General features: G+C 47.7%; 1 protein-coding gene across 8 annotated transcripts; it reads left to right on the plus strand.

The window, feature by feature from the left end:
* The first annotated feature begins 3838 nt into the window (after nucleotides 1-3838).
* On the plus strand, nucleotides 3839-20518 carry HINFP (histone H4 transcription factor). Of its 8 annotated transcripts, none has more exons than XM_063635579.1 (11): nucleotides 4045-4114; nucleotides 6029-6145; nucleotides 11850-12040; nucleotides 16193-16422; nucleotides 17004-17115; nucleotides 17299-17451; nucleotides 17963-18040; nucleotides 18128-18248; nucleotides 18331-18469; nucleotides 18562-18686; nucleotides 19547-20518. In XM_063635579.1, the coding sequence occupies exons 3-11, from the start codon at nucleotides 11860-11862 to the stop codon at nucleotides 19959-19961; spliced, it is 1554 nt and encodes a 517-aa protein (XP_063491649.1). In that variant the 5' UTR covers nucleotides 4045-4114; nucleotides 6029-6145; nucleotides 11850-11859; the 3' UTR covers nucleotides 19962-20518. The 8 variants fall into 8 exon arrangements, with proteins under 8 accessions (XP_055129425.1, XP_055129426.1, XP_063491649.1 ...); XM_063635580.1 differs by having other exon boundaries at nucleotides 4045-4104; nucleotides 19405-20518; XM_063635578.1 differs by having other exon boundaries at nucleotides 4045-4104.
* Nucleotides 20519-27588: the final 7070 nt, after the last annotated feature.

The raw sequence follows: 27588 nt of genomic DNA on the forward strand, positions 1-27588 counted from the left end.
CAAGTGCAGGTTTCTTACATGCATATATTGCATGCATAGAGGTGAAGTCTGGGCTTTTTTTAGTGTACGCATCGCCCAGATAGTGAACATCATACCCAATAGGTAGTTTTTCAACCTTCACCCTCCTCCCACCTTTTCACCTTTCGTAGTCTCCGATGTCTTTTATTCCACTCTATATGTCCATGTATACCCATTATTTAACTCCCACTTATAAGTGAGAATATGCCATATTTGACTTTCTGTTTCTGAGTTATTTCACCGAGGATAATGGCCTCCAGTTCCATCCATGTTGCTGGAAAACACATGATTTCATTCTTTTTTATGGCTGAGTAGTATTCCACTGTGTGTGTGTGTGTTGGGAGATGATGAGGATGTCCATTGCTGTGTGACAGCTTGGAATTTAATTTATTAAAGTCAAGTTGGAGTTTATAAACTGCATTTTCTTTGTCACTCACTACATTCACTACGTTTTCTTTATCCAATCCTCCATTGATGGACACATCGATTTGGTTGATTTTTATGTAGTGAAATGTTCAATTCTAGGTCATGAAAATTCAAAGAGATTTTTCAAGCTGTTTCCCCAATCTAAGAAATGTAACTCTTAGTGGTTCACAGAGGAACAGTTTTTCTACCAGTATGACACGACAACCAAACACAGTGAACTTGTGATTGCACAAGAAACTTTTGTTGATGGGAGAACAGGTATTCAGATTTCTACAGGACCAGGGGATTGAGTAGATGGTAACTGGAATCTGTATTGAGCTTCCAGTGCTGAGCTGCCCAGAGTTCCATGGAATCACATATTTTAGTGAAGAAGAGCCTAATCACGTTTCAAAAATAGGGAATTTTTAAATGAATGAAAAAATACGAAACATATTTTCATCAACTTAATCCATTTCACACTTTCAGAAGAGATCCACAGCTTTTAATGAGTATGAATTATGCTTTCAGTTTTTGTGGCAGCTTTTAAAGAACAAATCTCAGGATATGTCTGAATTACCCAGCCAAAATTGTGGCTTATTTTCAAGAGAAGCAGATTGAGATAGAAGTAAACTATGCTAGACAGAATGACACTGCTTTAAATTTTGGAAACATATATATGGATCCCAGAGCAATCCTGAAATTTTTGCTCTGTAACCTATGTTTGAGTTTACACAGCTCTGTGTGAAGAATGAACTTTTTCTTCATAAAATTGCTAAATAAAGATAAAAGCTATTTTCAGTGGTGTAAATCTGAATTAAAATGAGGTTGGCATTTCATGAAGTACTACTATATGCATTTTTGTTACTTTTGAATTACATTTTTTAAAACGCTTTTTTTTTTTTTTTGAGACAGAGTCTCTCTCTGTTGCCCAGGCTGGAGTGCAGTGGAGTGATCTTGGCTCCCTGCAACCTCTGCCTCCCGGATTCAAGCGATTTTCCTGCCTCAGCCTCCTGAGTAACTAGCACTACAGGCACCCACCACCACACCTGGCTAATTTTTGTATTTTTAGTAGACATGGGGTTTCGCCATGTTGGCCAGGCTGGTTTCGAACTCCTGACCTCATGATCCGCCCGCCTCGGCCTCCCAAAGTGCTGGGATTACAGACATGAGCCACCGTGCCCGGCAAAACCCTATTTTAAAATAGGGACCAAGTTATAACTCACTGTTGTTGAAACCAAAATTTATGCACAAGTGTGACTTTACTATCTTAATGGCATTTTAAATTTTATTTTATATATATTGAACATTTAATGTGTTTTCTGATTACACAAATTATATAGGTTTATTTTTAGATTAGAAGATACAGGGCCGGGCGCGGTGGCTCGCGCTTGTAATCCCAGCACTTTGGGAGGCCGAGGCGGGCGGATCACGAGGTCAGCAGATTGAGACCACGGTGAAACCCCGTCTCTACTAAAAATACAAACAAAAATTAGCCGGGCTTGGTGGCGGGCGCCTGTAGTCCCAGCTACTCGGAGAGGCTGAGGCAGGAGAATGGCCGGAACCCGGGAGGCGGAGCTTGCAGTGAGCTGAGATCGCGCCACTGCACTCCAGCCTGGGCGACAGAGCGAGACTCCGTCTCAAAAAAAAAAAAAAAAAAGAAGATACAGAAAACTACAATGCAATAAAATATCAATCTTAACGAACTTTATTAAGGTATATTATTTAACAAGTATGTCTTGAACCCTTACTGAGTTTCAGCCACTGGGCTAAGTGAGTGATGGGTTTTTTGTTTTGTTTTTGTTTTGTTTTGAGACAGTCTTGCTCTGTCGCCCAGGCTGGTGTGCAGTGGTGCCATCTCAGCTCACTGCAACCTCTGCCTCCTGGGTTCAAGCGATTCTCCTGCCTCAGCCTCCCGAGTAGCTGAGATTATAGGCCTCTGCCACGATGCCCAGCTAGTTTTTGTATTTTTAGTAGAGACGGGGTTTCCCCATGTTGACCAGGCTGGTCTTGAGCTCCTGACCTCATGTGATCCACTCGCCTTGGCCTCCCAAAGTGCTGGGATCGCAGGCGTGAGCCACGACACCCAGCCCACTGATGGAGTTATAAAGGTGGAGAACTAGTCTAGTGCAGAATGCAGACTGAGAGTAAACAGACAAATACAATGTGACTGAGCTGTATTGTTAAATACAAGAAAGGACTATCAGGAAGACTTTTTGGAAAAAGAAGCATCTACACTGAGACCATAAAAATTAGTAGGAATCAGTCAAATAAATGTGGGAGGAGGAGAACGAGATTATTCCAGGTAAAGAAAACAAGTTCAAGGCTTGAGAGGTAAAAGGTGGCTTGGTGTGGTGGAAAAGGTGAAAGAAATTTGCGACTGGAGAGCAAGAAATACGGTCGAGAAGGACTAAAAAAAAAAAAAGTAGGCCGGGCGCGGTGGCTCAAGCCTGTAATCCCAGCACTTTGGGAGGCCGAGGCGGGCGGATCACGAGGTCAGGAGATCGAGACCATCCTGGCTAACACGGTGAAACCCCGTCTCTACTAAAAATACAAAAAATTAGCCGGGCGTGTTGGCGGGCGCCTGTAGTCCCAGCTACTTGGGAGGCTGAGGCAGGAGAATGGCGTGAACCCAGGAGGTGGAGGTTGCGGTGAGCCGAGATCGCGCCACTGCACTCCAGCCTGGGGGACAGAGAAAGACTCCGTCTCAAAAAAAAAAAAAAAAAAAGCAGACAGGGAGAGCCCAGATGCTCAAGTGTCTAGAAAACCTCAGTATGGTTTTGGAGCTTTGCCCTGAAAGCAATAGAATGCCTTTGAATTGTCTGAAGCAGGTGGTAACTTGATCAGGTCTGCTTTTTGCAAAGCGGAGAATGCTTTGGAAGAAAGCAAGTGTGCACGCAGCGGGACCCATTAGACTAATGTATAAATCCTGCCTAGAGGTCATCACTGGACAGGGGAGGTGGGGGAGGCGGTGAAGATAAACAAAAGGGGATGAATTTGAAATATCCTGTTTTAAAAGGAGGTAGAATCCACAGAACTTGGCAATGGACTGGATGTGACAAGTGAGAGGAATCAGTGATGACTGCTAGCTTTCTGACCTGAACGAGCGAATGGATGAAGGGAAGCCGAGTTTTGGGGGGAAAGAGAAACACATAATACCAACATTTAAAACATAATAAGACTAAGAGGCTGAAGGAAAGGGTAGAACCTTCAATCTGAGCCGAGCGGGGCCGACAGCGCTGGGCAGCCTCCCACGCCTTTTTCTCCGCGAGGCCCACGCAACCAGCCAACTAAAGCGAAGAACCACGTGAGGGAGACCCCACTGGGCACCAGGCGCGAGCCCTGCGCATGCCCGTTGGGTCCCGGAGGCCGAGTCTGCGCAGTTAGGGGAACTCAGGCCCATAGGCTCCCCGCCTTTGCGTCGCCCCGAGCATCGAGGCGCGGTCATGTGCTACCTTTTGCACGTATCCGGTCGCGCCTCTGTCCGTCCGGGACGCCTAGCCCCACCCACCGTTCCCGCCCCTTCCGTGTTTTGGTGCGCACGGGTTCCGCCAGACACAGCTACCATTGGCTGTCAGTCGGATCCGAGAACGACGATTGGCTTTCCTTGACTGTCCCTCAAGCGCCTCTCCGGAGATGGTCTGAGGTGGGAGAAGAGCTGAAGAGACCTGGAGCCGACAGACGGTAAGCTGGGGTATGTGCTCTGCAGCGGCTGCAGTAGGCCAAGCTCTTCCCGAGCCACCTCCGCGAGTATTCTTGCCGCTTGGCCACGCTGGTCTGCCCTGGTCCGGTCTCCTCACCCCGACTCGAACCTCCCAGCTTTCTAGTCTAGGGGCTTCGCTGCGGCTGAGACTCGGTCGCCGCCACGCCTTAGCGGGAAGGATTCCGGGAAGCCTGCGGGACTGCGAGTGGAGAGGTTTTGCCCAACGGGACGGTCTCCTTCCTTCTGTCCAAATTCTACCTGTCCTTCGAGGCGTGATGCGGGACCCAGTGCTTAGGGGAGCCTTTTCGCCTGACCGCGGAGGTGTCTCTCTGTCCTGGTCTCCCTCATCGCGTACTTGGTTTTGGTTGTTGTCTTCACGTATCAGTCTTATATTTTTGGCCAAATTATGAGTTCTTAGGCGTTTAGGACCCTCTTTTTCTTGAATACCACAGTTCATTCATTGTCTTGCGTTACAATATATGCCCTCTTACGTGTTAAGAGGATAGAGTGAAGATCATGCTCCTATCTCCTCAGAGTAGAAACAAGCGACACAGAAAGAGAAAGTAAAGAAGGCAGGAGGACAGTCAGAGAGAGTCAGGGAGTTTTGCCTAGGTTTCAGATCATTCTGTATCGCCAGCTAGCTTGCCTCCCTGGACTTACCCACCAGTCTAATAGCAAGTGTATGTTTAGAATATTTGTGCTCGGCACAGTGTAGGGACACAGGCAGGTGTGATATGGTTTCTGCTCAGAAGCTTCTTATAGTCCAATTGGGTAAACGAGACCAGAACACATAAAACGACCATGGCAACATAAAAATAGGGTTGTGGTTTTATGGTGTCAGCTGTGCCAGCCATAGAACTAAGGAGCAAGAGTAGATTCAGGGATGGGGTAGTTTAGGAAGGCTTCCCGGAATGTGATTATCTCCTGATACTTATTGAGTACCTGGGGTGTGTAAAGGTCTGTGCTGAATCTGAGAATGAGAAGTGAATAAGTGATGGCCACTGTCCTGAGGAACTCCTAGTCTAGGGGAAACAAGTTTCATTGCATTGATAGCAAAGATGTGTGTGGATGCCGTGGGCAAGAGATGGGATATGCCAGCTGTACCTGGATGAATTGGGAAGGGGGTCATCAAAGAGAGGACTTTTGGGTTTGAAGGGCGAATAGAAGTTGCATAGGCAGGCCTGTCGCGGTGGCTCACACCTGTAATCCCAGCACTTTGTGAGGCTGAGGCGGGAGGATCACTTGAGGTCAGGAGTTTGAGACCAGCCTGACCAACATGGCAAGACCCCATCTCTACTAATAGTACAAAAATTAGCCGGGCGTGGTGGTGCGTGCTTATAGTCCCAGCTATAATACTTCGGAGGCTAAGTCACGAGAATCGCTTGAACCTGGGAGGCGGAGGTTGCAGTGAGCCCAGATCACACCACTGCACTCTAGCCTGGGCGACAGAGCAAGACTCCGTCTCAAAAAAAAAAAAAAAAAAAAAAAAAAGTAGGCAGAGAGTTTTAGGAGAATGTAGAGTATTCAGAGACAAAGATGACTGAATCAGAGGAAGAGGGAATGAAGTATGGGTGAGGAAGCCAGAGAACAGCATCATGTGGGAGAAAGAGCATGATCTTTGGATTGGAATGAGGGTGCTCTTACATCAGATGAAGTGTAGAGAGGACTCACCACAGGGCTGACACTCTGTAGCTTCTCAATAGATGTTCGTTTCCCTACCTAGACCTGGAGAAGTAAAATTGAGACCACTTTGAGAAGAGCCATTTCAGGCTGTAATAGTCATAGGAGGTGTGGGATTTTATGACTTTTGAAGCTTTTTTCTACTTTTCTTACCCCAACATTATAAAAGCAGTCAATATTCAATATTTCTTTCTTCCTTTTTTTTTTTTTTTTTTTTTTTGACAGGGTCTGGGTCTGCCGCCCAGGATGGAGTACAATGGTGTGATCTTGGCTCTTTGCAACCTCTGCCTCCTGGGCTCAAGCCATCCTCCCACCTGAACCTCCCAAGTAGCGGGACTACAGGTGCATGCTACCACATCGGCTGATTTTTTTTTTTTTTTTGAAATGGAATCTTGCTGTGTCGCTAGGCTGGAGTGCAATGGCGCAATCTCGGCTCACTGCAACCTCTGCCTCCCGGGTTCAAGTGATTCCCCTGCCTCAGCCTCCCTAGTAGCTGGGACTACAGGCGTGTGCCACCACACCCAGCTAATTTTTTTTTTTTTTTTTTAAGGTTACTTTTGTACAGACTTTTTTTTTTATTAATTTTTTTTGCTCACAAAAAAACAATAAACATTTTCTAAAAATACATACAAACAAAAAGATGCGTATCAAACATATTAGGAAGGTTGCACATGGGAAGTCGGGGAATAGAAACGGGGGGTGGGAGTTAAAATAAATGAGAGAGGGACTTTATATGGATCAGTGATAATAACTCAATCCTCTATTTGACAAAGAAGAGGGAGAAGGAAGAGGAAGAAAAAGAAAGTGGGATAAAGGATCAGAAAGGGAGGAAAATAGAAAAAATTAGAGTATGACTCCAGGGTAGACCTGTTTTGTTGTCACTGAGTTGGTTGGTTGGTTTGTCTGTTGTATTTTTCATGTTTCGCCAAGTTGGCCAGACTGGTCTCGAACTCCTAGCCCGAAGTGATCAACCCGCCTCGCCCCCCAGAGTGCCGGGACCACAGGCGTCAGCCACCATGTCCAGCCCCCACATTGCTTCTGGCCTCCGTGGTAGACCTCCCAGACAGAGCGGCCAGGCAGAGGCACTCCTCACTTCTTCCCAGACACGGGGCGGCCGGGCAGAGGCGCTCCTCACTTCCCAGACGGGGGGGGCCAGGCAGAGACGCTCCTCACTTCTTCCCAGACGATAGGTGGCCGGGCAGAGGCGCTCCTCACTTCCCAGACGATGGGTGGCCGGGCAGAGGCTCTCCTCACTTCCCAGATGGGGCGGCCGGGCAGAGGCGCTCCTCACTTCTTCCCGGACGGGGCAGCCGGACAGAGGCGCTCCTCACTTCCCAGACGGGGCAGCTGGACAGAGGCGCTCCTCACTTCCCAGACGGGGCAGCCGGGCAGAGGCGCTCCTCATCTCCCAGACGATAGGTGGCCGGGCAGAGGCGCTCCTCACTTCCCAGACAATGGGTGGCCGGGCAGAGGCGCTCCTCACTTCCCAGACGGGGCGGCCGGGCAGAGGCGCTCCTCACTTCTTCCTGGACGGGGCAGCTGGACAGAGGCGCTCCTCACTTCCCAGACGGGGCGGCCGGGCAGAGGCGCTCCTCACTTCTTCCCGGACGGGGCGGCCGGGCAGAGGCGCTCCTCACTTCCCAGAGGAGGCGGCCGGGCAGAGGCGCTCCTCACCTCCCAGAGGGGCGGCTGGGCAGAGGCGCTCCTCACTTCTTCCCAGACGGGGCGGCCGGGCAGAGGCGCTCCTCACTTCCTCCCAGATGGGGCAGCCGGGCAGAGGCGCTCCTCACCTCCCAGACGATAGGTGGCCGGGCAGAGGCGCTCCTCACTTCCCAGACAATGGGTGGCCGGGCAGAGGCGCTCCTCACTTCCCAGACGGGGCAGCCGGGCAGAGGCGCTCCTCACTTCCCAGACGGGGCGGCCGGGCAGAGGCGCTCCTCACTTCCCAGACGGTGGGTGGCCGGGCAGAGGTGCTCCTCACTTCCCAGACGGTGGGTGGCCGGGCAGAGGCGCTCCTCACTTCCCAGACGGGGCGGCCGGGCAGAGGCGCTCCTCACTTCCCAGACGGGGCGGCCGGGCAGAGGCCCTCCTCACTTCCCAGATGATGGGTGGCCGGGCAGAGGCGCTCCTCACTTCCCAGACGGTGGGTGGCCGGGCAGAGGCGCTCGTCACTTCCCAGACGGTGGGTGGTCGGGCAGAGGCGCTCCTCACTTCCCAGACGGTGGGTGGTCGGGCAGAGGCGCTCCTCACTTCCCAGACGGTGGGTGGCCGGGCAGAGGCGCTCCTCACTTCCCAGACGATGGGTGGCCGGGCAGAGGCGCTCCTCACCTCCCAGACGGTGGGTGACCGGGCAGAGGCGCTCCTCACCTCCCAGACGGTGGGTGGCCGGGCAGAGGCGCTCCTCACCTCCCAGACGATGGGTGGCCGGGCAGAGGCGCTCCTCACTTCCCAGACGGTGGGTGACCGGGCAGAGGCGCTCCTCACCTCCCAGACGATGGGTGGCCGGGCAGAGGCGCCCCTCACCTCCCAGACGATGGGTGGCCGGGCAGAGGCGCTCCTCACCTCCCAGACGATGGGTGGCCGGGCAGAGGCACTCCTCACCTCCCAGACGATGGGTGGCCGGGCAGAGGGGCGGCCGGGCAGAGGCGCTCCTCACTTCTTCCCGGACGGGGCGGCCGGGCAACACCCAGCTAATTTTTTGTATTTGCTCAGGATGGTCTCAATTTCCTGACGTTGTGATCCACCCTCCTCGGCCTCCCAAAGTGCTGGGATTACAGGCATAAGCCACTGCGCCCAGCTGATTTTTGTATTTTTAGTAGAGATGGAGTTTTGCCATGTTGCCCAGGCTGGTCACAAACTCCTGAGCTCAAGCCGTTTGCTCACCTCAGCCTCCCAAAGTGCTAAGATCGTGAGCCACTGCGCTCGGCCCAGCAGTCAATATTTGTAATAGGTATTCACTATTAGTCTGTGAGCAGCTCAGCAACTCCATATGCACCCCAGAGTGTTAAGGATGACTGGATTCTTCTTTGAGGAGGAGAAAAGGCTATGTAGGTACAGTAGGTATAGTGGGTTCAGAAAAGCTTGTATTGGAGGCATGAAGGATCTTCTGTTTTTTTTTTTTTTGTATTTTCTGTTTTTTTCCTTTTAGTATTCAGTAAAGGCCTTTTTTTCAGAGTTCCCACCTGTCTCAGGTAGGCCAGAGAGAGCAACATGGTGGGGTCAGCAAGAATCAGTGAGAATTCCTGAGGAGAAGGTGACACTCAGGAGACAGAGCCAAGGTCGGCTACTGTCCTCTCGCTAGCAGAAGTTTTGCTTGCAATGTCACCCTCTGTTCTGTGTTTCATTTATTCTTTTATTGTTACTCAAAGTATGCTTGTGGAACTGCTTGCATCACAACTGGGGTGCCGAGTAAAAAGGGCAGATTTCTAGGCTTAACCCCTGCCTTCCTGAATCCGAACTTCTCAGGCAGGCGCTGGATGACTACATTCGTGTGCAGATCTAAAATTGAGAACCAGCCGGGCATGGTGGCTCACATCTGTAATCCCAGCACTCTGGGAGGCTGAGGCGGGTGGATCACCTGAGGTCAGGAGTTCGAGACCAGCCTGGCCATCATGGTGAAACTCTGTCTCTACTAAAAATACAAAAATTAGCCAGGCGTGGTGACACACCTGTAATCCCAGCTACTCAGGAGGCTGAGGCAGGAGAATCTCTTGAACCCGGCAGGTGGAGGTTGCAGTGAGCTGAGATTGCGCCACTGCATTCCAGCCTGGGCGACAGCGAGACTGTCTCAAAAAATAAAAATAAAACAAAATAATCTTTAGTTTTTTGTTTGTGTGTGTGGTTTTTTTTTGTTTTGTTTTTTTTGAGACAGAGTCTTACTCTGTTGCCCAGGCTGGAGTACAGTGGCTTGATCCCGGCTTATTGCAGCTTCTGCCTCCCGAGTTCAAGCGATTCTCCTGCCTCAGCCTCCCGATAGCTGGGATTACAGGCTTGTGCCACCACGCCTGGCTAATTTTTGTATTTTTAGTAGAGACGGGGTTTCACCATGTTGGCCAGGCTGGTCTCGAACTCCTGACCTCAGATGATCCATCTGTCTTGGCTTCCCAGAGTGCTGCGATTACAGGTGTGCACCACTGTGCCCGGCCAAGAACCTTCAGTTTTGTGTTTGTCTTTCTTCAATAAATATTTATTACAGACTGGGTGCAGTGGCTCATGCCTGTAATTCCAACACTTTGGGAGTCTGAGGCAGATGGATTGCTTGAGTCCAGGAATTCAAGACCAGCCCGGGCAACATGGCAAAACCCTGTCACTACAAAAACAAAACAAAACAAAAATTATACAGATGTGGTGGCGCACGCCTGTGGTCCCAGTTACTTGGGAGGCTGAGGTAGGAGGATCTCCTGAGCCTGGGGAGGTCGAAGCTTCAGTGAGCTGTGATTGTGCCACTGTACTCCAGCCTGAGTGACAGAGTGAGACTCTGTCTCAAGAAAAAAAATATTTATTACATGCCTAAGCATGCCTAGCAGTGTATAGACACCCAAGGTGCAGTATAAACTACACAGATACGGCTTTTATGTTCAAATGGAATCTACATTTTAACAGAAGGTATTAGCAGAGTGGTGGAGTAAATCATTGGATAGGTTAGGTAAAGGCAGATTGTATGGCACTTTGAAAGTCTGGCAGGGGACTTATGATTCAATAAGAAGGAGCTTCTGGGCTCATCTGCAGGCTATATGGAGTAGAATCATATATGGACTAGAGTCAGCCCAACATGACCCTACCATTACCACTAGTGTGTGGCCGTGAGCAAGTCAGTTGACCTCTGGAACTTCAGGTGTTTATCTATAAATGAGGTTAAAAATAGCACCTACCGGCTGGGCGTGGTGGCTTACGCCTATAATCCCAGCACTTTGGGAAGCCAAGGTGGGTGGATCACCTGAGGTCAGGAGTTTGAGACCAGCCTGACCAACATGGGGAAACCCTGCCTCTACTAAAAATATAAAAATTAGCCTGGCATGGTGATGGGTGCCTGTAATCCCAGCTACTCAAGAGGCTGAGGGAGGAGAATCGCTTGAACCCAGGAGGCGGAGGTTGCAGTGAGCCAAAATCAAACCATTGCACTCCAGCCTGGGAGCTGAGCGAAGAAACTCAATCTCAAAAAAAAAAAAAAAAAAAAAAAAAAAAGCACCTATGGCAAAGGGTGGTGTTGGTAATCAAATGACATAATGCAAATAAAATGCTTACTGTGGTGCTTGACATATAGTAAGTGTGAAATTAAAAACAGATTTATTATCTTGATTTTGCAGATGAAAGTATTCAGAAGTTAAGAGTTAAGTTCTTGACAAAGGTCATACAGCTAGTAGGTGGTAGACAGTGGAGCCAGGGTTTGAACACTGATCCTTCTCTTTTTTTTTTTTTTTGAGACGGAGTCTTGCTCTGTCGCCCAGGCTGGAGTGCAGTGGCGCGATCTCGGCTCACTGCAAGCTCCGCCTCCTGGGTTCACGCCATTCTCCTGCCTCAGCCTCTCCGAGTAGCTGGGACTACAGGCGCCTGCCACCACGCCCGGCTAATTTTTTTGTATTTTTAGTAGAGAGGGGGTTTCACTGTGGTCTCGATCTCCTGACCTCGTGATCCGCTCGCCTCGGCCTCCCAAAGTGCTGGGATTACAAGCGTGAGCCACCGCGCCCGGCTAACACTGATCCTTCTCAAAAGCCATCTGTTTGAACCTGAGCATTGTTCTGCCTCACATAGGAATAATTCCTTCTTGGTGGGTTGCTCTGAAGCTTCATGAGAAAATGTTAAAGCGTTTAGCTCAGTGCCTGGCACACACTCAATAGTGTTAGTTTTTGTTTTCCCTTTCTACAGACACCAGACATCTTCCAGGGATTTAAGGAATTACTCCATCCTTACTGTAAAAGCGCAGGGTTTCTCATGGGTCACTGGAACAACACGTGCTGATTCTAGGCAGGCTGCCTGCCCAGCTTTTTGCCCCCAGCAGCACCTGGGTGGAATTCTTGCAGCTGTGGATTTCTTCCTCTTTCTCTAGGGTGAAGGCCATGCCGCCTCCTGGGAAAGTTCCCCGGAAGGAGAATCTGTGGCTACAGTGTGAGTGGGGGTCCTGCTCGTTTGTGTGCTCAGCCATGGAAAAGTTCTTCGAGCATGTCACTCAGCACCTGCAGCAGCACCTGCATGGCTCTGGGGAGGAGGAAGAAGAGGAAGAGGAGGATGACCCACTTGGTAAGCGAGCAGGACACAGGAAGGGGAGGAGCTCAAGGAAAGGTGGAAAATCTGACTTTCTTTTCCTTAGAGGGAGAAGGCGGCCTAAGAGAATGGTGGTTTATTTTCCTAATTGTGTTTTTGTTGTATATGAAAACATTGTAAACTCATTTATAGAAAACTCAGTCAACAAGGATATAAGGAATAAATATGCCGTCCTGCCATCAAGAAGTAATTGTTGACAGTACTTTAGTGAACATTATTTTTGACATCTCTCTGCATGTGTTTACATATATTTAAGTACAGATGAATGTGCTTTTTTTTTTTTTAAATCATTCTGTACAAGTTGCTGGCAACCTGTGTTTTGTCGTTGTGTGTGGTTTGTTTTTTTTTTTTACTCTTCTAGTATTCCCAATTTTTTTTTTCTTTTACTGCAACCAGTCAGAAATACATCTTACTTTTTAGAGACAGGGCTTCACTTTGTCACCTAGGCTGGAGTCCAGTGTCATGATCATAGCTCACTGCAGCCTTCAACACACAGGGGATCCTCCTGCCTCAACCTCCCGAGTAGCTAGAACTGCAGGCATGTACCACCACCACAAGCCAATTTTTTAAAAATTTTTTTATTTTTTTTAGAGACAGGATCTTGCTTATGTTGCCCACTGATCTCAAACTCCTGGCTTCGAGCAATCCTCCTACCTCAGCCTCCTGAGTAGCTGGGACTATTGGCTCGTGCCACCAAGCCCAACCCCACTCCCACCTCCCAATTTTATTTATTTATTTATTTATTTTGAGACGGATCTTGCTCTGTTGCCAGGTTGGAGTGCAGTGGTTCGATCTCTGCTCACTGCAACCTCTGCCTCTCCCAGGTTCAAGCAATTCTCCTGCCTCAGCCTCTCGAGTAGCTGGGACTACAGGCACGCTCCACCACGCCCAACTAATTTTTGTACTTTTAGTAGAGATGGGGTTTTACCATGTTGGCCGGGATGGTCTCGATCTCTTGATCTCATGATCCACCCACCTTGGCCTGCCGAAGTGCTGGGATTATAGGCGTGAGCCACCACACCTGGCCCCATCTCACACTTTTTAACCTTTGTCTGACTTATGTTTTAAGTATGCCTTTTATCAATAGCAAATAACTGGGATTTTAATAAAATCCAATCTGAAAACAATAACAGTAGTGAACTCTTCTATAGTACCTACTGTGTGTCAAGTATTGCTGGGTACTTTATGTTTTTTTTGAGATGGAGTCTTGTTCTTGTTGCCCAGGCTGGAGTGCAGTGGTGCGATCTCGGCTCACTGCAACTTCTGCCTTCTGGGTTCAAGCAATTCTTCTGCCTCAGCCTCCCGAGTAGCTGGGATTACAGGCGCGTGCCACCACGCCCGTCTAATTTTTTGTGTGTTTTTAGTAGAGACAGGGTTTCACCATGTTAGCCAGGATGCCCGATTGGCCAGCCTGGTCTTGAACTCCTGACCTCAGGTGATCCGCCCGCCTCAGCCTCCCAAAGTGCTGGGATTATAGACGTGAGCCACCACGCCCGGCCAGTACTTTTTTAAACCTACATTAAAGCACTATTTCCCAAAGACCCTATGAGATAGGCACTATTATTATTTTTATTTATTATTATTATTATTTTTAGATGGAGTCTTACTCTGTCGCCAGGCTGGAGTGTGGTGGTGCGATCTCAGCTCACTGCAACCTCCACCTCCCAGGTTAAAGCAATTCTCCTGCCCCAGCCTCCTGAGTAGCTGGGATTACAGGCACATGCCACCATGCCCAGCTAATTTCTTTTTTGTATTTTTAGTAGAGACGGAGTTTCACTGTGTTAGCCAGGATGGGATAGGCACTATTATTATGCCCATTTTACAAATAAGGAAACGGAGGCACAGAGGAATAAAATAACTTGCCCAAAGTCACAGTACTAATAAGTGTGGCAGGATTTAAAAGAAAAAGAAAAGAAAAGGTTTTTTTAGTTTTTTTTTTTTCTGGAGATGGAGTCTTACTTTGTTGCCCAGGCTAGAGTGCAATGGCATGATCTGAGCTAATTGCAACCTTCGCCTCCCGGGTTCAAGTGATTCTCCTGCTTCAGCCTCCCTAGTAGAGGAGATTACAGGCGCCCGCCACCATGCCCGGGTAATTTTTGTATTTTTAGTAGAGACGGGGTTTCACCATATTGGCCAGGCTGGTCTCAAACTCCTGACCTTGTGATCTGCCCACCTCAGTCTGCCAAAGTGTTGGAATTACAGGCGTGAGCCACTGCGCCCGGCCAAAGCAACTTTTTTTTTTAGAGACAGAGTCTTGCTATGTTACCCAGGTTTATCTTAAACTCATGGCCTCAAGTGATCCCCCTGCCTCAGCATGCTGAGCAGCTGGGACTATAAGCATAGGCCACTGCATCTGGCAGGAATACATTTTTCTTTTCTTTTTTTTTTTTTTTTTTTTTGTGGGAGTGCAGTGGCTGGATCTCTGCTCACTGCAAGGTCAGCCTCCCGGGCTCACGTCATTCTCCTGCCTCAGCCTCCCAAATAGCTGGGACTACAGGCGCCCACCACCACACCGAGCTAATTTTTTTTTGTATTTTTTAGTAGAGACGGGGTTTGACTGTGTTAGCCAGGATGGTCTCGATCTCCTGACCTCGTGATCTGTCTGCCTCGGCCTCCCAAAGTGCTGGGATTACAGACGTGAGTCACCGCGCCTGGCCTTTTCTTTTCTTTTTTAATTATATTTTTATTTTGCCTGTGACTCAGCCCTCAGGAGGTTCTGAGAACATGTGTCAAAGGAATACATTTTGTATCACAACCTTGTACACCAAAGTTAAAGAAAAAAAAACTTGAAATAATACTTTTTTTTTTTTAACTGAATGCTTTCTGCAATGTTCTATCCTATTCTCTTTTATTTAAAAAGAAAATGTGGCTTTTTTTTTTTTTTTTTTGAGACAGAGTTTCCCTCTTTTTGCCCACGCTGGAGTGCAATGGCGTGATCTCGGCTCACTGCAGTCTCCGCTCATTGCAATCTCTGTCTCCCGAGTTCAAGTGATTCTCCTCCCTCAGCCTCCCGAGTAACTGGGATTACAGGCATGCGCCACCACACCCAGATAATTTTGTATTTTTAGTAGAGACAGGGTTTCTCCACGTTGGTCAGGCTGATTTCGAACTCCCGACCTCAGGTGATCCACCCACCTCAGCCTCCCAAAGTGCTAGGATTTCAGGCGTGAGCCACCGCGCCCGGCCCAAAATGTGGTTTATAGTTCACTGAACTGATTTCATCACCTGCTAGTGGGTCACAACACAGTCTGAAAAACTCTATTCTACAGGAAATATGGAGGCAGCTCTCCTCGCACCCCAAATTCTGTTTTAAGTCTGATGACTATGAACCATGACTGATAGTTTCAAAATTCAAGTCATATTTATACAAAAGCAAAATTGGGGAATGATTATATTTTCTAAAGTATCTGTGTTTCAAAACAAGTTAACTTATATAAAGCACTGAAAATACAGTGCTTAGGGATGCTAGAGAGATAGGAAATGGATTGGAAGAGTTGATGGGGCCTTCTTGGAGAAGGCAGATCTTGAGCAAAACATGAGGGGAAGGAGAACTGGTGATTTTACAAGGAGAAGTGGGAGGTGTCAGATCAAGAGGCAGCATCTTCATCAGAAACTGCAGAAACTCAAGTCAGAGGACTTGCATGCCGGGCATTTCTGCTGTCTGTTTCTGGCATAGGCCTTGCACACACTCTCACCTCTGCCTGGACCACACTTCTTCACCTATTTACAGATACTCATCCATCGTCCTTCAGAGTTCAACATGGAGATGCTTCTCAGAACACCATGTCAAATTACCTCTGTTTAATACTTTTATAGCACCATGTATATCCCCGCTTTGTAACACTCATCACTGGTTGCAATTTTATATTTATAGATCTGATTATTTGATGAATATGCTTTCTCCCTGACAGAAAGCTATGTGAGGGCAAGGAGTGGGACACTTTTTACTTGTTATAGTCCCTCTACCTGGCGCACAGTTTATGGTCATTAAATACTGGTATTTGCTAAATGAACTCCTGGTAATTTGATTAGAGTCCAGCCTCCTCACTCTCTGTTTAGTGCTGCAGGTGGAAGGTGACCTGAGCCTTGGAAAGTGTCAGACTCTTCCTTTTAAACCCCTTTCTACAGAGGAAGAATTCTCCTGCTTGTGGCAGGAATGTGGCTTTTGTTCTCTGGACAGTTCTGCTGACCTCATCCGCCATGTCTACTTCCACTGCTACCACACCAAGCTGAAACAGTGGGGGCTGCAGGCCTTGCAAAGCCAGGCTGACCTTGGCCCCTGCATCCTGGACTTCCAGAGCCGGAACGTCATCCCTGATATCCCTGACCACTTCCTGTGTCTGTGGGAGCACTGTGAGGTCAGCAGGCAGTGCCAGTAATTGGGGTGGAAGGAAGCTGGGGGTCTTAATTCTGATGCCTTGTCCCTTTCAGGGATGCCTTATGTTTCCAAGATTCCTGCTAGTATCTCTCTTCTATTTCTTTTGCTCTCTTTAAAATTTATTTATTTTTTACACACAGGCTGTTGATCTGAAGCCCAGGCTAGAGTGCAGTGGTACAATCATAGCTCACTGTTACCTTGAACTCCTGGGCTCAAGCAGTCCTCCCACCTCAGCCTCCCAAGTAGCTAGGACTACAGGCATGTACCACCATGCCCTGCTAACTTCTAAATTTTTTGTAGAGACAAGGTCTGGGTATGTTGCCCAGGCTGGTCTCGAACTCTTGGCCTCAAGTGATTCTCCTGCCTCAGCCTCTCAAAGTGCTGGGATTACAGGGTTTAGCCACCACACCTGGCCACTCCTCTATTTCTGTGTAGTGCTTTTCCTCAAAATTTCCCATCTTCATCAAGTTAATTTGGGAGAAAGCCAAGAATTCTTTGGGCACATAGGGGTGAGTCCCTCTACCCACCCTCAGTCCTCACCCCAAGTTGCCCCTGGCACAGAGTTCCTTCGACAATCCTGAGTGGTTTTATCGGCATGTGGAAGCACACAGTCTGTGCTGTGAATACGAAGCAGTTGGCAAGGACAACCCGGTGGTGCTGTGTGGCTGGAAAGGTAGGGCTACTTCTTAACTTCTGGCCTCTGGAGGAAACCCTGGGGTTGCTGAAGAGCTGGGACAGAAAGGGATAGGGGTCCTGCAGGGGCAAGGTTAGCTGCTGGCTGGAGAGACTCGGGGGTACCAGATCCTAGGCAAAACTGGGGTTTTGTGGCTGGAGACTGACAGGGCTTCCTTCCCAGGCTGTACCTGCACCTTCAAGGACCGCAGTAAACTTCGGGAACACCTCCGCAGCCATACCCAGGAGAAAGTGGTAGCCTGCCCAACCTGTGGGGGCATGTTTGCCAACAATACCAAGTTCTTAGATCACATCCGTCGCCAGACCTCATTGGATCGTAAGTAGTCAGAGGAAGTGGGGTGGATGCAGGCTGTCCTGCGTGGAATGGGTTAGGGGCATGTTTCTAGTGGGGGTGGCCACTGAAGAGACCTGCCTTTTGGCTCCCTCTTCTTTTTGGGCTCAGGCACCTCCCATAGTCTCTTTGCTGATTCAGATTCATAGACATTGTTATTCAGTACTTACTGTATGTCGTCTCAGTTACTTAGGGAATCCTCACAACAGCCCCATGAGGTAGGCTTCTTATCCCCCTTTTTGCAGATGAGGAAACTGAGGCTCAGAGAGGTTAAATCACTTACCTGAGATCACACAGCTAGTAAGTGGTGAAGCTGGAATTCTAACTCAGGTCTCTAAGTCCCATGCTCTTTCCATGATACTGTGTCCATTCATAGCTCCCTAAGCTCTCCTTTTCTCCTTGGGTGGTTCCCTTCTGCCTGGGATGGTTCCCCTCTCCTTTCTGTGCCTCTCCACTATCCCCTACAGCCCTCCTTTCTTCTGCCTGCCCACCCCAGAGCAGCACTTCCAGTGTTCTCACTGTTCCAAGAGATTTGCCACAGAGCGGCTGTTGCGGGACCACATGCGCAACCATGGTGAGTGGCCTGTGGCCCCCAGCCTCCCTGCTGCCCTCCAAGTTTCCACAAGTTCTCACATCACAGCCTCCTCTCTGCTTCTCTCAGTGAATCACTATAAGTGCCCTCTGTGTGACATGACCTGCCCGCTGCCTTCCTCCCTCCGCAACCACATGCGCTTTCGTCACAGTGAGGACCGGCCCTTTAAATGTGACTGTTGTGACTACAGGTAAGGGGGTCCAGAGACCAGAAAACAGCTCATGTTCCAGTGTTCCCCATGTCCTCCAATCCCTCCTGATTTCTCATGGCAGCTGCAAGAATCTTATTGACCTCCAGAAGCACCTGGATACCCACAGCGAGGAGCCTGCCTACAGGTGTGATTTTGAGAACTGCACCTTCAGTGCCCGATCCCTCTGCTCTATCAAGTCGCATTACCGCAAAGTACACGAAGTGAGTGGGGCTGGTGTTGAGAAGGACTAGTGGAAGTACGGGGGACCCTGGGGTGAAGAGCTGGTCTCATTTCTCCCTTCCTTCCCCATCAGGGAGACTCTGAGCCAAGGTACAAATGTCATGTGTGTGACAAATGCTTCACACGGGGCAACAACCTCACCGTGCACCTTCGCAAGAAGCACCAGTTCAAGTGGCCCTCAGGGCATCCCCGTTTTCGGTATGTCTCTCAACCCTCCTTCCCAGATTAACACACTTGTTTTTATACCTTTTCAACAAATTTTAAAAACCTTAATTTGGGTCGGGTGCGGTGGCTCACACCTGTAATTCCAGCACTTTGGGAGGCCAAGGTGGGCGGATCATGAGGTCAGGAGTTCGAGACCAGCCTGGCCAACATGTGAAACCCCATCTCTACTAAAAATACAAAAAGCCGAGCATGGTGGCACATGCCTGTAGTCCCAGCTACTTGGGAGGCTGAGGTGGGAGAATCATTTGAACCCGGAAGGCGGAGGTTGTAGTGAGCTGAGATCACACCACTGCACTCCAACCTGGGTGACAGAGCGAGACTCCATCTCAAAAAAATAACTAAATAAATAAAACCTTAATTTGATGGTGGTTTTATGTATACCATTTCCATTTAGATTCAAAGAATCCTAAGAATAATGGTGGAGCAAAGCTTATTTTTCTGTTTTTTGAATCTTGTAAGGTATGGTGCCAAACCCAATAAATGGTGCCAAAAAGTCCTGCAGCCGGAACTAGAGCTAGAGTCTAACGATTCTGATCCTTAGCTCCAAGGCCTTCTCATAAATCCTTTGACACTTTCACCCTCCGACACAGTCAGTCAGTCTCTGTTTTTCTGGTTGGGTTTCTACATAAAACTTTCCATTTTGAGTAATGATCTTTCCCTCTTGCCTTTTCTTCTACATATTCCAATAAAGACCTTTTTTGTCTTCAACTCCTGTCACTTGGAATCCAGGACTTCTTCCATCCCTCATATTTGTTCCTTACTTTGCCAGCCTCCAGGCCATTTCTGTATCCCCCTGCCTGGGTTTGCTGCCCTTTATGCTCCTACCTCACCAGGTACAAGGAACATGAAGATGGCTATATGCGGCTGCAGCTGGTTCGCTACGAGAGTGTAGAGCTGACACAGCAACTGCTGCGGCAACCACAAGAGGGATCGGGCCTGGGAACGTCGCTGAACGACAGCAGCCTGCAGGGCATTATTCTAGAAACAGTGCCAGGGGAGCCAGGACGTAAGGAAGAGGAAGAGGAGGGCAAGGGTGGCGAAGGCACAGCCCTCTCAGCCTCTCAGGACAACCCCAGTTCTGTCATCCACGTGGTGAATCAGACCAATGCCCAAGGCCAGCAAGAGATTGTCTACTATGTGCTGTCTGAAGCCCCAGGAGAGCCTCCCCCAGTCCCTGAGCCACCTTCAGGGGACATCATGGAAAAGCTTCAAGGAATAGCTGAGGAGCCAGAGATCCAGATGGTTTGAAGGCTGCAGAGCCAGACCATTTCTTCCCCAGGTCCTGGAGTTTGAGCCAGGCAAGTGGCAGTGCCCCTAGTGGGCAGCCATTGCCAATGGATGCCTTTAGGAGTGGTGCTGAGAGCAGTGTGGTCCACTCTGGCCGGGGTTTGCATCATTCTGCAGACTCTAAAGATTTCCCTTTTTTGCCAGACTGCATTTTGTGGGGAGCCTGAGGACTTTGGATTCTTTGAGGGGATCCTGGATGTGTGTGTTCTTGTTAAAGAGGCTGTTATCAGGCTTAACCGTAACCCTCAAGACATGCTTGACAGTGATTAAATCCTTAGCTCACATCCATTCCCATTTTTCGGGCTCCTTAGGCCCAAGGATGGCATGTGACTGGTCCCTACAAGGGTCCTTTCTTTGTCACCAGCCAAGGCATTGAGAACCAAGTAGCCATTTTCCTTTTAAGGTTTACTCTACAATCCCAAGGACTTTCATGATTATCCTCAGGGACAGGATTGGAGGCATTGAGCGTGTTTATTAACAAATTGTTTTCGGTAATAAAAGAAATGCTTGGACTCTTATTTATTTATTCTTACATTTGGTGGCACTTTGCTAGGTAATGAGCAGATATAGCCACCCAGAAGAGAAGCTGAATAGTTAGGCTTGTTCCCCTTCTGGTGACTCAGGTGGTTTGTTTTTTGTTTGCTTAACTGTCCTGTTGTCCTCTCCTCCTCCCCTTGATGAAGGTTTGCTATTTCTTCTCAGAGCATATGCCATTTCCATGGAGGTCCCAGGTCTTTGGCTGTGAGTGGGCAGTAGTGGTGCTACAGAATGAACAAGAATGGGCTTACTGGGAGGATAGGGCAGCTGACCGTGGCCTCACTCTGAATACTGATTAGAACCCAGTGCCTCTAGGGTAGGGGTTCTTTACGTGGGAGTGGGAAGGAAGCAGGAGGGTGGAGAGTGGATTGGGAAGCCTCCCAGGGAAGAGAGGCAATCAAGTGGTCCAGGAGCCAAACTAGAAAATTGTGTGTCTGAATGTGCATTTTCCTGGGGAAAGGATCTGTTTTTCGCTAGGTTATCAAAGAGATTGAAACCTCCCAAAATAAGAATCATTATTTAGTCTGGTTTAGTTACTTCTCAGCACCGTGTGTCCATTTTTATGGTCTACTGCTATGCTGGAGAGGTCAAGGAAATAGTCTTGGGGACAAGAAGCTACCCAAAAAGGATCTCTGGGCCTTTTTTTTTTTAAGACCTAATTCTGTTACTAGAAAAACTAAGGCTGGACGCAGTGGTTCACGCCTGTAATCCCAACACTTTGGGAGTCTGAGGCGGGCGGATCACAAGGTCAAGAGATGGAGACCATCTTGGCCAACATGGTGAAACCCCATCTCTACTAAAAATATAAAAATTAGCTGGGTGTGGTGGCGCACATCTGTTGTGCCAGCTACTCGGGAGGCTGAGGAAGGAGAATTGCTTGAACCCGGGAGGCTGAGGTTGCAGTAAGCCGAGATCATGCCACTGCACTCCAACCTGGTGACACAGCGAGACTCCATCTCAAATAAATAAATAAATAAGTAAATGAAAAATTGTGTGTGTCTATTTGTGGAAAGAAAAGGATCTCTTCATTAATCCCATCGGCCATTTATTGAGTTCCTACTATAGTCCAGGCACAGGTGCTAAGGATACAAAGATGAATAAAACCCAGGACCTTCCCTGGAGGGACTTGCAATGTAGAAGCAAGGAAAGACTAGGTAAGCTGAGTGATAGAAGTTTATCAGGGTACATTTAGAAGGCTCCAAATAGGAGTAAATGGTATTACCTGGGCAAGGGATCAGGAAAGGTTTCATCCAGGAAGAGATCTTCCACTTAACCAAGACTAGATGAAGACTTTAAAGGTTCTAAACTTTGAAAAGATTGTGGTGTCCCATTTTTCATATGTAATCAGAATGAAAATATTAAGTCATGAAACATGTAAAGTTCAACATGATTATACTTAAAACACATACTGTATGTAGATTAACTATCAAATTCTGTTTCTAATTTTTTCTTTTATTTTTCAGTTCCCCTGTTTTGCTGGTGTTCTAAGCACTGGCGTGGGGTGCCCCTTGAGTAATGCAGCACTAATGACTTTATCCATTCTTCCATGAGCAGTGTCTTCGGGAGCAGGCCAGCATTCTATGAAAAGGACCTTCCCTACTAGTCTTCTCAGTCATGCCCACACCAAATCGCATTGCTCTATCTGGACCATGGAGACAGCAGAAGAGATTCTGGTCTGTTACCATGTGATTCCATTCTTTAGGAGGAGGGGTGACTTGGGATCCTGGACTCAGTATGCATGGCTTAGAAAGTACTGGACGAGGAGTGAGGGGTCATTGTTGAGTAGTCTAGGCAGCCAGAGGCCTCTGGAAGGGTACTAAAGGCTGTGGTGGGTGACAGTGGGCTCCTGGAGGGAGGAGGGCGATGATACTAATTTGGTTACCTTAAGAGTTTCACCTAGAGTCAACCCTGGTCCCAGCATCATGGTGTCTGAAGATTAAGGAGACAGTCTGTTTTAGTCTTCCTTAAAGGGGGTAGGGATAGGAGAGAAGGCAGGTGGCCCAGGAGTTGGCAGCAGATAACTTCTTTTCTCTTATTTGTGGCAAGTCCACAACCACAGAGGACTTAGAAGAACTGGGTGGATATAAAAAAGTGTCAACTATGGCCAGGTATGGTGGCTCACGCCTGTAATCCTAGCACTTTGGGAAGCCGAGGTGGGCAGATCACTTGAGGTCAGGAGTTTGAGACCAGTCTGGCCAACATGGGGAAACCCTGTCTCTACTAAAAATACAAAAATTAGTCGGGCATGGTGGCACATGCCTGTAGTCTCAGCTACTCGGGAGGCTGAGGCAGGAGAATTGCTTGAACCTGGGAGGCAGAGGTTGGAGTGAGCCGAGATCATGTCACTGTACTCCAGCCTGGGCGACAGACCAAGACTGTCTCAAAAAAAAAAATTGTCAACTAAAAAGGAAAATTGAAAAAGAGGCTGGGTGCAGTGGCTCATGCCTATAATCCCAGCACTTCGGGAGGCTGAGGTGGATGGATGGCTTGAGCCCAGGAATTCGCGACTAGCCTGAGCAACATGACGAAACCCCAACTCTACAAAAAATACAAAAATTTAGCCCAGGCGTGGTGGTGCATGCCTGTAGTCCCAGCTACTCAGGAGGCTGAGGTGAGAAAATTGCCTGAGCCTGGGGAAGTTGAGGCTGCAGTGAGTTGTGATTGTGCCACTGCACTCCAGCCTGGATGACAGAACAGTGTCTCAAAAAAAAAAAAAAAAAAAAAAAAAAAGAAAAATGATTTCTCCAAGATGAGAAGAGAGAGGAATGATGAATGGTCATGGGGAATAAATAATTACTGTAAGATTATGACCTAGTGAATTTGGACACTCAGTGCATGTTAAATGAATACATGAATTTTGCTCAAGATCAGGAATCAAATGAGGAACATATCCATTTCAAATGAGGAACATATCCATTTCATGTACAGTAGCAGAGAGACTTAAGGCTGAGAGGGAAGGGTGGAAGAGGTGAAAACTTCTTCATACCGTGCTAAATAGCTTGGATTTCTTGGCTAGGGAGGGAATGTGGAGGACAAGTAAGTAGATGAAACTTGGAAAGGAATGGGGATGTCCCCACCCTGGTGGAACTTAAGGCTAATTTCCTGAGGGGAAGAGACTAGAGGCCAAGGGGAAGAAGCTAGTGAGAGAAGATTTCAAAAATACAAGAGAAGCCTGGCGCGGTGGCTCATGCCTGTAATCCCACCACTTTGGGAGGCAGAGGCAGAGGCAGGGGCAGAGGTGAGAGGATTGCTTGAAGCCTGGGAGTTCAAGACCAGCCAGGGCAGCATGGCAGAACCGAGCTACAAAAAACTACAAAAAGCAGGGCATGGTGGTGCGTGCCTATAATCCCAGCTACTCGGGAAGCTGAGATGGGAGGATGGCTTGAACCTGGGAGGTCCAGGCTATAGTGAATTGTGATCGTGCCATTGCACTTTAGCCTGGGCAACAGAGCCAGACTCTGTCTAAAAAAACAAACAACAACAACAACAAAAAAAAAGAGAGAAAAATACAGGAGAGAGGATATTTGACAGGGTAAAGCCCCTAGATTTGGGGTGGGAAGAATATACAGAACAAGTAGATAAATAAAACTTGGAAAGGAATGGAGTAGAGAGAAGAAGGTAGGAATGGGAGTAGATACGGATTTTGTTCATAGGCATAAGGGGGATTTCATGCTTGGTGGTCTCTATTTCACTGATAAAGTAGGAATTAAAGTTATTGAAGATAATCTGTTGGATTAAGGATTTATACGAATTGACACATTTTAGAAATGCCATTAACAGATGTAAGAATGAGATAGAAGACCTGACGACCCAGCTGAAATTGAAGACCAAGATTGGGCAGGGGCAACTTCAATACAACCATACAATTTTTTTTTTTTTCAGCAGACAGGAGCACCCCTGGAACAAAAACAGAAAACAGACCACTGCGTGTATCACAGCAATGGCGTGGCGGCCAGGACCTGGGTTGCACAGGGCCAAGGAGCAAGGCAATTAGAGCAGCTAGAGATGGATCATGAAGTCCAGACTGGATGGTGAGGGCCTGGGGAGCTGGAGGTAGTACAGCAGTTAGAGTCACACCACTGGAGGTTCCAGTGAGGCTTCTGAAGATTAGTGGGCAGAAAGGAAAGGTTGTGGTCAAGAAGGGAACTTTTGTTTAATTGATACATAATAAGTATACATATTTATGGGTAATATGTGATATTTTGATACATGCATACAATGTGTAATCAAGGTAATTAGGATATCCATCACCTCAAACATTTATCATTTCTTTGTGTTGGGAACATTTCAAATCCTTTTCTAGCTGTTTTGAAATATACAATAAGCGGCCAGGCAGAGTGGCTCACTCCTGTAATCCCAGCACTTTGGGAGATCGAGGCGGGTGTTCACAAGGTCAGGGGCTCGAGACTAGCCTGGCCAACATGGTGAAACCCCGTCTCTACTAAAGATACAAAAAATTAGCCGGGCATGGTGGCGCGTGCCTGTAATCCCAGCTACTCAGGAGGCTGAGGCAGGAGAATCGCTTGAACCCTGGAGGCGGAGGTTGCAGTGAGCTGAGATTGCACCATTGCACTCCAGCCTGGACGACAGGGTGAGACTCCATCTCAAAAAAAAAGAAAAAGAAAAATAAATATACAATAAGCTGCTGTTAACTAGAATCACCCTACTGTGCTGTAGAATGCTAGAACTTATTCCTTCCCTCTAATCATATTTTTGTAAACATTAACCAATCTCTTCATCCCCCACCCTTCACTTCACTACCCTTCCTAGCCTATGGTAACCATCATTCTACTCTCCACCTTCATGAGATCAACTTTTTTAGCTCCCACATACGAGTAAGAACCTGAGATATTTGTCTTTCTGTGCCTGGCTTATTTCACTTAACACAGTGTTCTCCAGTTCCATCTATGTTGCTGCAAATGACAGACTTTCATTCTTTTTATTTTTATTTATTTATTTTTTAAATTTTTCTGACAGAGTCTCACTCTGTAGCCCAGGCTGGAGTGCAATGGCATGATCTCGGCTCACTGCAACTCCATCTCCCAGGTTCAAGCAATTCTCCTGCCTCAGCCTCCCAAGTAGCTGGGATTACAGGCACCTGCTACCACGCTCAGCTAATTTTTTGTATTTTTAATAGAGACGGGGTTTCGCCATGTTGGCCAGGCTGGTCTCGAACTCCTGACCTCAGGTGATCCACCTGCCTCAGCCTCCCAAAGTGCTGGGATTACAGGCATGAGCCACCATGCCTGACTTATTTTTATTTTTGAGACAAGAGTCTGGCTCTGTTGCCCAGGACAGGGTGCAGCGGCGCAGTGGCATGATCTCAGCTCACTGCAACCTCCACCTCCCGCGTTCAAGCAATTCTCCTGCCTCAGCCTCCCAGGGAGCTGGGATTATAAGTGCGCACCACCACACCCAGCTAATTTTTGTATTTTTAGTAGAGATGGGGTTTCACCATGTTGGCCAGGCTGGTCTCAAACTCCTGACCTCAGGTGATCCACCTGCCTCGGCCTCCCAAAGTGCTGGGTTTACAGGCGTGAGCTGCCGCGCCTGGACAAATTTCATTCTTCTTTATAGCTGAATAATATTCCACTGTGTGTATGTACTACATTTTCTTTATCCATTCATCCACTGATGGACACTGAGGTTGATTCCATTTCTTGGCTATTGTGAATAGTACTGTAATGAACATGGAGTGCAGATATCTCCCCGATACATTGATTTCCTTTCTTTTGGATATATACCCAGCAATGGGATTGCTGGGTCATATGGTAGGTCTATTTTTAGTTTTTTGAGAAACTTTCATATTGATTTTTTTTTTGGGGGTGACGGATTATCACTCTGTTGCCCCGGTCGGGGTGCAGTGGCACAATTTTGGCTCGCTGCAACCTCCATCTCCTGGGCTCAAGCAATTCTCTTGCCTCAGCCTCCCAAGTAGCTGGGATTACAGGCACGTGCCACATGCCTGGCTAATTTTTTGTATTTTTAGTAGAGACAGAGTTTCACCATGTTGGCCAGGCTGGTCTTCAACTCCTGAACTCAAGTGATCTGCCTGCCTCGGCATCCCAAAGTGCTGGGACCACAAGCGTGAGCCACTGTGCCCATCCCATACTGTTTTTTATAGTGGCTGTACTAGTTTACATTTCTACCAACAGTGTACTAGCGTTCCCAGAAAGGGGACATTTTTAAATGGAACTATTCCGAGTCCAGAGTATGTCCACAGGGAAGTAGGCTGCTGAATGGAGACAGGTCATTGGAGTAGAATAGACCAAGAGAAATAAGGCCTTTTGAATGCCTACTAGGAGTGACCTTTCTGACCCACCCATCAGTGAGGTGGATCTTTATGATACTGTGAAACATATCAGTTGCCCTCCATATCTGTGGGTTTCACATCCATGGATTTGACCAACTTCGGATTGAAAATATTCAGAAAAAAATGGCAGGTGCATCTGTATTGAACATGTACAGACTTTTTTTTCTTGTCATTATTCCCTAAAAATATACAGAATAGTATTACAACTATTCACATAGCATTTACATAGTATTAGGTATTATAACTAATCTAGAGATGATTTAAAGTATATGGGAAGGGCCAGGCACAGTGGCTCATGCCTATAATCCTAGCACTTTGGGAGGCTGAAGTGGGCAGATCACTTGAGGCCAGGAGTTCAAGACCAGCCTGGTCATTATGGCAAAACCTCGTTTCTACTAAAAATTCAAAACTTAGCTGGGCATGGCAGCACATGCCTGTGATCCCAGCTACTCGGGAGGCTGAGGCAGGAGGATTGCTTGAGCCCAGGAGGTAGAGATCACAGTGAGCTGAGATCACAGTGAGCTGAGATCACACCATTGCATTCCAGCCTGGGTGACACAGTAAGACTGTCTCAAGATATATATATATATATATATATATATATATAATATATAAGCATACATTATATAAGTATATATAATATATAAGCATACATTATATAAGTATATATACTATATAAGCATACATTATAAGTATATATACTATATAAGCATACATTATATAAAAGTATATATACTA

The sequence above is a fragment of the Symphalangus syndactylus genome, chromosome 3 (genome assembly GCF_028878055.3).
Source record: "Symphalangus syndactylus isolate Jambi chromosome 3, NHGRI_mSymSyn1-v2.1_pri, whole genome shotgun sequence".
Taxonomy (NCBI): Eukaryota; Metazoa; Chordata; class Mammalia; order Primates; family Hylobatidae; genus Symphalangus; species Symphalangus syndactylus.

Bases quoted from the DNA above. Each gene is read 5' to 3' on its own strand.
- HINFP (XM_063635576.1), top strand. From the start codon at position 11,860: ATGCCGCCTCCTGGGAAAGTTCCCCGGAAGGAGAATCTGTGGCTACAG. The intron at 16,423-17,003 runs GTCAGCAGGCAG...CCCCTGGCACAG, and splicing joins GTCTGTGGGAGCACTGTGAG to AGTTCCTTCGACAATCCTGA. The intron at 18,041-18,127 runs GTGAGTGGCCTG...TGCTTCTCTCAG, and splicing joins GGACCACATGCGCAACCATG to TGAATCACTATAAGTGCCCT.